Below are 12,503 nucleotides of genomic sequence, written 5' to 3'. Positions count from 1 at the left end.
CCCCTATGGATACCAAAGAACAACTGTACCACAAACTAGGTGGATTAAAACAACAGAAATGTATGGTCTCAGAGTTCTGGAGGCCAGAAATCTGAAATCAAGGTATTTCAGGCCTCCCTCTGACACTCATAGGGGAGTCTCCTTCTTTGCCTCTTCTGGCTTCTGGCAGTTGGCTTATAGACGCGTCGCTTTGGTCTCTGCCTCCACTGTCAACATGATGTTCAGAAATGTCCAGTCCTGTTCCTATGGTATCATTTTGATTTCTTTGAGGTAGAAACAATCAGTACATTAAACATCAGTAATCCCCAAACTAGTAGTCTGTACCAAAAAAATCCCTTCCTTCTGAGTCACCCTTCTCCCTCTCTCCTTTCCACTCTGCCCTCCATTTTCTTTTCCTGATTAGGCCGGCTGTCATTGGGCTGCCTGCTCAGTGATAGGGCTCTCAGCTGGGTGCATTGAGAAAGACAGCAGGGGTTGCGGTGTGGATGAGTGGCAGAGTGTTTGCCTAGCATGCATTAGGCCCTGGGTTAGATCCCCAGTGCTGCAAAAAGAAAAGGCATTTTTCTATATCCTTCTAAGCTTATATATATCAAGAGATGTGTTTTTTAACACATTGACACAGGAAAAAATCTGAAAGGATATCTGCCACAATACTAACAGTGTTTGTTTCGAGGGGTATCATTAGAGGTGTTTAAAACATGCTCATTTTTGTTCTGTGTTTTGCATATCTGTATTTTTAAAAAATTTTCTCGGCTCGGGAAGCTGAAGCAGGAGGATGGTAAATTCAAAGCCAGCCTCAGCAATTTAGCAAGGCCCTAAGCAACTCATCAAGACCCTATTTCTAAATAAAATATTGAAAAGGGCTGGGGATGTGGCTCAGTGGTTCAGTACCCCTGGATTTAATCCCTAGTACCAAAAAAAGAAAAAAGAAAGAAAAAAAAACTTTCTATGACTAGTATTATTATTTTAATATTTTATTTTTTAGTTGGACACAATATCTTTATTTATTTATTTTTATGTGGTGCTGAGGATCGAACCCCGGGACTCGCATGTGCTAGGCGAGCGCTCTACCACTGAGCCACAACCCCAGCCCCTGACTAGCATTATTTACTAGTAAAAAGTTAAAGTTGAATCAAGTTTTATAGAGAAGAAAGGGAGGCCCAGTCTGTTCTCAAGACTTCTTTGTGGCTACTTGTGGAATGAGCCATCGTGACTTTCAGGGCTGGAATCCCCTGTTCTGTGTGTGCATGTTAAACTTTCACTACTGTCAATACTTGGAGTTTGATTGCTTAAACTCTGGCCTCTGAAAATTTCTTACTTCATTTCTCTCTAGATCAAATTTGGACCCCTTCAACCAGTACACTGAAGACCAGATCTGGGATGCCCTAGAAAGGACACACATGAAAGAATGTGTAAGTGAAGAGCCCAACATGAGCTGTGCTGGAATTGTAAGGGGAGAACACCCAGGGGTGCTGCCCTCACTCCCCAGCCTGCTCTGGCTCCCCCTGCCAGCAGCCACCTTTCCCCCCAAAGCCAGGATGTTGTGAAAGAGTGCTTTGGAGCAGAGCTTCCCAGGCATTTCAGATATATCCTAAGGGTTGGTTCCTCCTAGCCTCATTTCCCACACCACCTATGGTCATATTGCCTCATACTATCCATTGACTGTAAAGGTATTAATGACAACTCAGAATTTATTAATGCTTTTAAATTAATTTTCATTAATCATAACAGTGTAATACTTTTACAGCAACTATGTATATGTAAAAGTCATATAATTTACTGAGTCTGCAGAAAACATGTAGTATGCATGTGAATCACAGATCTCTTAGGGGAACTCAGCAGGCCCCTGCCAGGAGCCACATCCTGAAGATGGGTACCACTGGCCTGGAGTTGGGCTATAGTTTGCCCAAGCTGAGTCAGGCTCAGTATCCCCCTACCTCGATTCAAATAGATAAGCCCTGCTTTCGTCTTTCTCACTGGGCTTTCTCCAGCAGTTTCATTTGAAGAATATGTTCCACGGCTTATAAAAAGAAAAGTTTGGCAGCCACAGGCCTGCAGCCTTGGCCTTCAGGAGTGGACTTTTGTTTACTCCATTTCCTTTTATATGATCATAATTTCAGAACCAAAAATGAGGGCCCACAATCTGACAAGATTTGTGGGACATATAAATATTGGAATTTCTGAGATATTTTGATGGTGTGGAACTAACAGAATCCTATATTCAAAACGTAGGCTGTCATAGAAAACGTGGACTCTAGTACACGTGATCATATGTCCCTTCTTTCAGATGAGCCAAGTTGTGCCTAGTGATTCTTTGAGAAGTTTCAGAATCATTTCTTTTTGCCTCTGGAAGTTGAAAAGGTTGAATTTGGATTTTTACTCTTCCGATCTTTGCTTCCCCACCCCTAGATTGCTCAGCTACCTCTGAAACTTGAATCTGAAGTGATGGAGAACGGGGACAACTTCTCTGTGGGGGAGCGGCAGCTCTTGTGCATAGCACGGGCCCTGCTTCGTCACTGTAAGGTGAGAGCATAGTGAGGTGAGGCACTGGGCAGGTGGTGGGAACAAAGAGCAGCAAAGAAGAGCTGGAGTGGGGAGTGCAGCCTTGCTTACGGCCATGGGGTCCCAGGCTCCTATCTCCAAGCCCAGGAGCACTGTCCAAGAGCATGACTAGCGTTGCTTCTAAATTAGCCTTGACACAATTTAGTATATGGGTTTGGGGGGGTGTCTTTTATTGTGTTTTTGAACCTCCCTAAGCCTTCAATATCCAAGGGCAGCTGTTATTTCTGGCCAGGGAATAGTTATAGCCCTGTAGACTATAGACAGAAGATTGAATGGCTTCAGGAGACTTCCAGATCATCAAATGGAAACCCTCTTCATTTTACAAATAGGAAAAAGGAGGTTCAGAAAAGTTAAGGTGTACATCAAAAGCCACACAGCAAGTAGGATCAAATATTTAATTAACAGTATTATGTGTGTGTCCTGTTTGTGGAAATCAAGGCAAATATGGGTTATTTCAGTTCTAAGCCAAAACATATTTTTATACATGTGTATCTACTTAGAAAAAAACAATGTATAGCATAGAATTTAAATAATGAAATACATTTTAGTGAAACTGAGATTAACCAGAATGGAATTAAGGAATTAAGCATTCTGGATCCCTCTTTCTTCTCTGCTTTGCTGGCAGATTCTGATTTTAGATGAAGCCACAGCTGCCATGGACACGGAGACAGACTTACTGATTCAAGAGACCATCCGAGAAGCATTCGCAGACTGCACCATGCTGACGATTGCCCATCGCCTGCATACAGTTCTAGGCTCCGATAGGATTATGGTGCTGGCCCAGGGACAGGTACTAAGCCCTTCAGGGACTTCAGCTTGGCATGTAGCTTTTTCTGGGAGGAAAGCTGCCCTCTGCTAGTGATGGGCTGATTGCCATCTTCATGTGGTCCTAGGCATTTAGATAAGCAGCCATAGCAACACTATTCTGGTTGCCCTTGGGAAGGAAATAATCAAGAGATGGAATCAGGTGACTCCTACTGCACTTTCATTTTGTTTTAATAGTTCTTTTGTTGCTTGTAAGCAATGTCACTTTGAGGTAGGGCAGAGAGCACATGTACTTAGTGATTCATTCACCTATATAAGAACCACCTAAGGCATATTTGGCCAGCCACCTGTGTTTGCTTTTTGCAATAATATAGTGGTGCCAAACTTCCTACCCTGTTGCTCCAGACGTTCCCACAGTCTGGTTCTAGCTTAGCCTTCTTCGTTTCCCACCTTTCTTTGCAGGCATCATTGGCTGTAGACAATCTTCATCCTCTAAGCCTTGTCCCCTCTCTGTCCTCACTCTGGGAGCTCTACTACCTGCTTATAGCCTGCCTGTCCCTGAAGAAGGACAGGGCTCAAATGCAAAAGCTTTCATGAGACTCCCTAGTTGCCTCAGCCTTCTTAAACTTTATCTGTCCCTTTTTTGTAGTCCTTCTACTTCATCTGTAGTGATTCTGAGATGCTCTGTCTCCCTGGAGAGCTCCCTGTAAGCTCTCTGAAGGAGGGGTCCCACCTCCCCTTCCCTGGGTCCCCAGGAGCACTCTGTTCCACAGTTCTTCCCACAAGCAGTTGTCAACTAAATTCATGTTGGACAAATACCTCCTTTGTGTGCCCCAGGATAGAAATAAATTAATAATTTGGTAGAAATAGGCCATTCATAATGGCTTGTCTTCTGTTATTAATAATAATGGCACCACAACAGCCACTTTTATTAAAGGTTTATTGTGTGTCGTCACTGTGCTTAGAGCTTTACAAGTCATCTCACAATGTGACTCCATCATCACAGCAGCCAGAACCAGGCAGGAGTGCTAACTCTGCTTCACAGATGAGGTGGCGCGGGCTCAGGGGCCTCAGGAAGTGAACTCAGGCCCTGAAACCCAAGCCAGTGCTTTTAACCACCACACCTCACTACTGAGGGGGGGGGGGGGGGGGGCACATTGAGATAAGCATTCTGTAGGACCAATTCAGCCTTAGGGCTCAAAAACTAAGTTGAGAAAATGTAGGGATAGATGATTTTTTTCCTTTTCCTGAAATTATTTTAACATTAGTATTTTTTTGTGACTGTCCTTTACATGATCCTAAATGTTTAGATTCTTTTTAATATATTAGTTATGCAGCACTACTACTGTATTTGTAGGTATTAAATATATATATATATATATGGAACACCCATACCAACTGGTTGCTGTGTCTCACTCTTGAGATTGCTTGCCCCATTCTCCCTTGAATATGTATCTACTTTCCTAGATAAACCTCTTTGAAAAAAAGGATACTAATAAAAAATAAAATAAAACAAAGTAGAACACCTTCTAGGAATTTTTTGCAGGGGGAGGGTAATGAGGGATTGAATTTAGGGGCACTTAACCACTGAGCCACATCCCCAGCTCAGTTTGTATTTTATTTAAAGATAGGGTCTCACTGAGTTATTTATTAGAGCCTCAGTTTTGCTGAAACTGGCTTTGAACTCATGATCCTCCTATCTCATCCTCCAGAGCTGCGGGATTACAAGAGTGTGCCACCACACCTGGCTAAGAAATTCTTTTTTAAAGACACCAATCCAGGCCTGTTTGTTTCTAGGGATGACTCAATGTGTTTTGGAGTTGGAGAGTGATTGACTCTTTATGAGCACTCTGACCTTCTCTCCCCTTAATTTTTTTTCTTGTTAAATAATCCTTCTACTTCCTTCTACCCTGGTCAAGTCCCTGAGCCTGCATCCCCTCACCTGAAAAGCGAAGTTAACCTTTCTCTTTCTCAACTGTTGTGAGGGTTGATTACATGTTGAGAGATGGCACATAAAGCACTAAGCATAATGCTAACACATAATAAACTTTTTTTTATTGGTTGTTCAAAACATTACAAAGCTCTTGACATATCATATTTCATACATTAGATTCAAGTGGGTTATGAACTCCCATTTTTACCCCAAATACAGATTGCAGAATCACATCGGTTACACATCCACATTTTTACATAATACCATATTAGTAACTGTTGTATTCTGCTACCTTTCCTATCCTCTACTATCCCCCCTCCCCTCCCCTCCCATCTTCTCTCTCTACCCCATCTACTGTAATTCATTTCTCTCCTTGTTTTTTTTCCCCATTCTCCTCACAACCTCTTATATGTAATTTTGTATAACAATGAGGGTCTCCTTCCATTTCCATGCAATTTCCCTTTTCTCTCCCTTTCCCTCCTACCTCGTGTCTCTGTTTAATGTTAATCTTTTCCTCCTGCTCTTCCTCCCTGCTCTGTTCTTAGTTGCTGCCATTATATCAAAGAAGACATTTGGCATTTGTTTTTTAGGGATTGGCTAGCTTCACTTAGCATAATCTGCTCTAGTGCCATCCATTTCCCTGCAAATTCCATGATTTTGTCATTTTTTAGTGCTGCGTAGTACTCCATTGTGTATAAATGCCACATTTTTTTTATCCATTCATCTATTGAAGGGCATCTGGGTTGGTTCCACAGTCTAGCTATTGTGAATTGTGCTGCTATGAACATCGATGTGGCAGTATCCCTGTAGTATGCTCTTTTAAGGTCTTCAGGGAATAGTCCGAGAAGGGCAATAGCTGGGTCAAATGGTGGTTCCATTCCCAGCTTTCCCAGGAATCTCCATACTGCTTTCCAAATTGGCCGCACCAATTTGCAGTCCCACCAGCAATGTACAAGAGTACCCTTTTCCCCACATTCTCGCCAGCACTTGTTGTTGTTTGACTTCATAATGGCTGCCAATCTTACTGGAGTGAGATGGTATCTTAGGGTGGTTTTGATTTGCATTTCTCTGACTGCTAGAGATGTTGAGCATTTTTTCATGTACTAGTTGATTGATTGTATGTCCTCCTCTGAGAAGTGTCTGTTCAGGTCCTTGGCCCATTTGTTGATTGGGTTATTTGTTATCTTATTGTTTAATTTTTGAGTTCTTTGTATACTCTGGATATTAGGGCTCTATCTGAAGTGTGAGGAGTAAAAATTTGTTCCCATGATGTAGGCTCCCTATTTACCTCTCTTATTGTTTCTCTTGCTGAGAAAAAACTTTTTAGTTTAAGTAAGTCCCATTTGTTGATTCTTGTTTTTAACTCTTGTGCTATGGGTGTCCTATTAAGGAATTTGGAGCCCGACCCCACAATATGTAGATCGGAGCCAACTTTTTCTTCTATCAGACGCAGAGTCTCTGATTTGATATCAAGCTCCTTGATCCATTTTGAGTTAACTTTTGTACATGGCGAGAGGAGGGGATTCAGTTTCATTTTGTTGCATATGGATTTCCAGTTTTCCCAGCACCATTTGTTGAAGATGCTATCCTTCCTCCATTGCATGCTTTTAGCCCCTTTATCAAATATAAGATAGTTGTAACTTTGTGGATTAGTCTCTGTGTCCTCTATTCTGTACCATTGGTCCACCCGCCTGTTTTGGTACCAGTACCATGCTGTTTTTGTTACTATTGCTCTGTAATATAGTTTGAAATCTGGTATTGCTATACCACCTGATTCACACTTCCTGCTTAGAGTTGCTTTTGCTATTCTGGGTCTTTTATTTTTCCATATGAATTTCATGATTGCTTTCTCTATTTCTACAAGAAATGCCGTTGGGATTTTGATTGGCATTGCATTAAACCTATAGAGAACTTTTGGTAATATCTCCATTTTGATGATGTTAGTTCTGCCTATCCATGAACAGGGTATATTTTTCCATCTTCTAAGATCTTCTTCTATTTCTCTCTTTAGGGTTCTGTAGTTTTCATTGTATAAATATTTCACCTCTTTAGTTAGGTTGATTCCCAAGTATTTTTTTTTTTTTTTTGAGGATATTGTGAATGGGGTGTTTTCCCTCATTTCCGTTTCAGAAGTTTTGTCAATAAACTTTAAATAAAAGAAGTTATTGTGGGCTGGGAGCAGAGGCACACACCCATAATCCCAGTGACTCTGGAGGCTGAGTCAAGAGGATTGCAGGTTTTAGGTCAGTCTTGGCAATTCAGCAAAGCTTGAAGCAACTTGGTGAGGCCCTGTCTCAAAAAGCAGGTGGGGGTTGGGGACTCTGGGGATGTAGCTCAGTGGTAAAGCACTCCTGGGTTCAATCCATAGTACTCCCCACCAAAAAAAGTAGTCACTGTGGTACTATTATTATCAGTAATAGATTATAAGTTTCCCATGATATATGAGTTGTTCTTTCTGCAAGACATTAATTTTAGTAAAACCTAAAACACACAAAAAGGCAAAAACAAGATCACAAGTTATTTATCCCCACACCCCCAAGATAAGCACTGTGATACATCGAGTCTCCCCTGACAGCACTTTTCAAACATCACAAACTCCTACATGTGGGATGCTCTCTGCCTTACACACATGGTGGCTTCTGCCTAGAAGTCCATCTCCAGGATGGATGGTTGACAAGTCAATCCCTTCCTTTTTTTCTGCCAGTTAGGCATCCTGGGCTCTTCCTTTACCGTCTGTAGGGTTAGATTAGTTTACACAGCAAAATGGCATATGTCTGTGTGTCCTTGACTTGAGCCATGGTCATTCTCCTGAAGTGTTAGAACCTGTTGATCAATTCCTTCATTCCCAGGGCTGGAATAGGAATTTATACACAGAGAATCTAGAGGTCTCTCTCCCTGAACTTTTCTTTACTCCCTGGGTATTTGGGAAAATGGGTGCAGCAGGACTAGTTGTTTCCCCTGGCTTCATCCTATGGGGGGTTCTCGGGTGTGCCTCCCTTCCTTAGCAGTAGGTCCTGTGAATCACCCCGACTGTCCCACAGTCACATTCTGACACCATCTCCTCTTCTTGCAGGTGGTGGAGTTTGACACCCCATCAGTCCTTCTGTCCAATGACAGCTCCCGGTTCTACGCCATGTTTGCTGCTGCAGAGAACAAGGTGGCTGTCAAGGGCTAACTCCTCCCACTGACGAAGTCCTTTCTTCAGAGCATCGCCATTCCCTGCCTGGGGCGGGCCCCTCGTGTCCTCCTGCCGAAACCTTGCCTTTCCCGATTTTATCTTTCGCACAGCAGTTCAGGATCGGCTTGTGTGTTTCACTTTTAGGGAGAATCATATTTTGATTATTGTATTTATTCCATATTCATGTAAACAAAATTTAGTTTTTGTTCTTAATTGCACTCTAAAAGGTTCAGGGAACCGTTACTATAAATGTATCAGAGGCCTATAATGAAGCTTTATACGTGTAGCTATATCTATATATAATTCTGTATATAGCCTATATTTACAGTGAAAATGTAAGCTGTTTATTTTATATTAAAATAAGCACTGTGCTAATAACAGTGCATATTCCTTTCTATCATTTTTGTACAGTTTGCTGCACTAGAGATCTGGTTTTGCTATTAGACTGTAGGAAGGGTGGCATTTTGTTGTTCTCTAGCTGGATGTCTCACGGTGCTGGGCTCTCTGGGTGTCCCAAGGAAGACGTGTGGCAACAGCAGGCCCTCCGCGGCCCCCTCTGCTGACTTCCCGCAGCTACTCCAGGGACAGGACGGGGCTGCTGGAGGCCTGGCAGAGCGCCGTGAATTCTCAGGGCTCCTGCTTTCTGTCCTGGTGTCACTTACTGTTTCTGTCAGGAGAGCAGTGGGGCACAGCCCCAGACCCTTTTCCCTCCCTCCAGCAGGAATGAGAGTCGCAGGCACATTCCTCACGGGGTGGGGGGGGTCTCTTTCCTGCCTTCCTCTTTTTGCTATTGTTTCTAAACAGGAATCAGTCGGTTCACAGAGAGTCCCACTGCCTCAGGTTCCTAAAGCTGCCCACTGCACGGGGCTGTCCAGCTCCGAGACCTGTTGGCTCCCAGCCCCGGGGCCAACTGCTGCTTTTTTGGGGTGGTACTTTTCATTTGCCTGTTCCCACACCTCCACAGTTCAGTGACAGGGTTCAGGATCGTGTGGGTGTGTTTTCCTTCCTCACTGCAGCTGTCGCACAGTCTCCTCTCCAAAGTCTGCAACTTTCAGCAGCTCTTGCTAATCAGTGTCTCTCACTGGCGTAGAAGTTTTTTTTTTTTTTTTTTGTACTGTAAAGAGACCTACCTCAGGTTGCTGATTGCCGTGTGGTTCGGTGTGTTCCTGCAGACCCCTTTTGTGCTCTGGGGCCGGGTAGCTCAGGTGGGCGTGGTCGCTGCTGTCATCAGTTGTATGGTCCGTGTTGCATGTCGTGACCAACTAGACATTCTGTCGCCTTAGCATGTTTGCTGAACACCTTGTGGAAGCAAAAATCTGAAAAAGTGAATAAAATTATTTTGGATTTTGTAAAAAAAAAAAAAAAAAGAAAAGAAAAGAAAATCCTGGTGCATAAAATAGTTCTCTGGGAAGGGAGTAAGATGGCTTTGAATGACTTTGCAGCCTTGGATCTGAATGTCCAATGATGGAGTCACATCTGGGAAAGGCTGGTAGCAAAGCCGGTTACTTGCAAGGGACATGGGACCCATAATGCCTGAAGTTATTGCTGCTGGGCCTTGCTTCCTGCAGACTGGATTCCTGTATATGGTCACCAAATGAAGGCCCCGTGCTGCTGACAGGAGGGCAGGGAGTGGGGAAATGAGTGGTTGTAATGAGGTGGGTTGTCGTGGTGAAACGTGTTCTTAGCAACTCAAATAATATTATTGCCCTTTCTACCAAATCATTCAAATTAACCCACTAAGAATAAGTGCCTATGAAAAGACTAAAGTTTCTGACTATTTTCTGCTGTATGCAGACAAAAAAGCATTTCCAGTGATGGGCAGTCAAGTCTAGCCTTTTTTGCAAACTTCTATCTTGAAAATTCAGGGTCTTGATTCTAAAGTTAAAAATTCAGTCCCTCAAAAAATAAATTCAAAAATATCAATTCCTCAGTTGTCATGTGCCATGTGCCTAGCCATATGTGGCCTGTGACTACTGTCACACAGTGCAGATACAGAACATTTCCACTATTGCAACAGCTCTGCTGGGCAGCACTGGTCTGGACTGTAACTGCTTCTTCTCATCCTTGGATTTGTCTTCCAAGGAGAGTAATGGGCAGCAGAGCCAGCCCTTGTTATCTCCCCGCCCAAGCTTGCTGTTGCCCTTAACACTGTCCTCTCTTCTTCCCATTCATTCTGTTCTCTCTTATCTCTTGCTTCTCCTCCCACCTCTCAAACTGCATCTGCCCTCAAAAACAAAGTACTTCCCTGACTTCTGCCCACTCCCCTTTTTCTCCCTGCATGGTGTCTTTCACTCAGACAGTGCAGTGACAAACTTTCATTTGTGACCAGATCCTCCTGCCATCAGAGTGCCTCCATGGGGTGTCCCCAGGCACCAAAGACAGCATTCCTTGACTTTGTTGGTAGTGCCACTGAACTCCTGGTCTCTTGGGCAACTGTCCTGTCCTTCTCTCAAGAGGGTTTTTTTGTTTTGTTTTGTTTTGTTTTTGTATTACTGGGGAAGGACCTGGGACTTCACATGTGCTAGGTGCTCCACCACTGAGCTACATTCCCAGCCCCCTTCTCTCCAGATTCAGCCACTTCCAGGTCCTGTGCATCACCACCACCACCCTTTCTCTTTACCTCTGCCCTAACTAAGGCCCACCTCCCTTCCTTTTGATATTGTGGTTAGAGTCTTTCCTAACCAGCCTTTCTGCCTTAATTTCCCTTTCTGCACCATTGGATACTATTATCACAGACTAAAAATACAAATTGGTCAAAAAAATACAAAGGTACCCTCCAGGTACCTTTAGGCACAGATGCCTAGAAAATGGCTGTATCAATTACCTGCACTGTCAAGTGTGTCCATTCTAGCTCCAGCCCTCCTTCAGGCCATCTATTATCATACCTTTAAGTCTTCACTATTTTCTCAGCCTGGAATTCCTTGATCCTACCTCATCAAACAGCTATGATTTTTAAAAAAATCTCTCTCACACATAGACTATCTCTTCAAACCAGTTTCTCTAGGTTCTTAAAACACTTTGCTGACACATAGATTTTAAGAGTTATTTATTTTGCATATTTATGGTTATTTTCTTATGTTTCTTTCCATGAATATAAGCTTCTCAGAGGCAATAAATCAGCTTATTTTTGTATTCCTTATAATTCCTGGATTAAGTATTATGTTTTACATACATAGACTTAGTGGATGTCACACTATTAAGCTCACTCAAAGAGTGCCTGAGATGTGGATGCTTAGTGAATATTTATTATTATGAATCCATGCTGTAGACTTTCACTGTAATCATGACAAAAATAAGATTGATTGCTTCAAAGAGACAAAATTTTTTTTAAAAATCCCATTGAAGGATAGAGTCCTTTATATGGAATAAATTAGGAAAGCTGATAAATAAGAATGCCCAGCAACTGGGGGAATGCCTTCATGATGTGACACTCCCTTTCCTACCCCGATTCTGATTGACCACCTAGAAGCAGGGCATAGTATTGAAAGTGTTGAGCCACAGAGACACACAACAGCTAGTGTGATGGCTGTCTACACTGTTCTGTGCCATGTTTCTTTTAATAGAATTTTTTTCTGCTTATAAGTGATACATGCCCATTATACAAAATTTGGAAAATACAAAAAGGTGCAGTGAAGAAACAAGAGGTAACATCATCTGTAGCCCTGTTGTGGCTGGGTATATTTTCCAAAGATGACTCCCATAGTATCTCCCATGTCACATGCTATTCTGCAGTCTGACCTTGCCACTGTTCCACCAAGAACTGGGAGTCTGTTTCTCTACCTGTTACATCTGGGTGGGTCCTGAGACCACCTCAACCAACAGAATATGGTAGAGGTGATATTGTGCCAGCGCTGCACAAAGCCCTTGTGTGGCCCAGCAGCTCACACTTCCTGCCTGTTAGAAGCTAGCCACCATGTAACAGTGCAGCTCTCCTGAGACCGCATACTGTGAGACACACAAGCCACACACAGAACCCAGCTCTCTGGAGACTGATACCATGTGGAAAGTAAAGCCACAGAGTATGGAGATAACAGACAGTGTGAGTAAAGAAACCATTTTGAAAAA

The 12,503-nt window shown here is 42.9% G+C and overlaps 1 protein-coding gene across 2 annotated transcripts in view; it reads left to right on the top strand.

Annotated features, from left to right (window-relative positions):
* Abcc5 (ATP binding cassette subfamily C member 5) overlaps nucleotides 1-8,818 on the top strand; it is a 79,872-nt gene extending 71,054 nt beyond the window's left edge. For both annotated transcript variants that reach the window (XM_071615148.1, XM_027951509.2), the window contains exons 27-30: nucleotides 1,334-1,412; nucleotides 2,410-2,523; nucleotides 3,188-3,352; nucleotides 8,334-8,818. In XM_071615148.1, the coding sequence (XP_071471249.1) occupies nucleotides 1,334-1,412; nucleotides 2,410-2,523; nucleotides 3,188-3,352; nucleotides 8,334-8,435 (460 nt within the window). In that variant the 3' untranslated portion in view covers nucleotides 8,436-8,818. The remainder of the gene's footprint in view (nucleotides 1-1,333; nucleotides 1,413-2,409; nucleotides 2,524-3,187; nucleotides 3,353-8,333) is intronic.
* Nucleotides 8,819-12,503: the final 3,685 nt, after the last annotated feature.

Source organism: Marmota flaviventris, chromosome 8, assembly GCF_047511675.1.
Source record: "Marmota flaviventris isolate mMarFla1 chromosome 8, mMarFla1.hap1, whole genome shotgun sequence".
Taxonomy (NCBI): Eukaryota; Metazoa; Chordata; class Mammalia; order Rodentia; family Sciuridae; genus Marmota; species Marmota flaviventris.
This window is presented reverse-complemented; position numbering and strand designations above follow the sequence as displayed.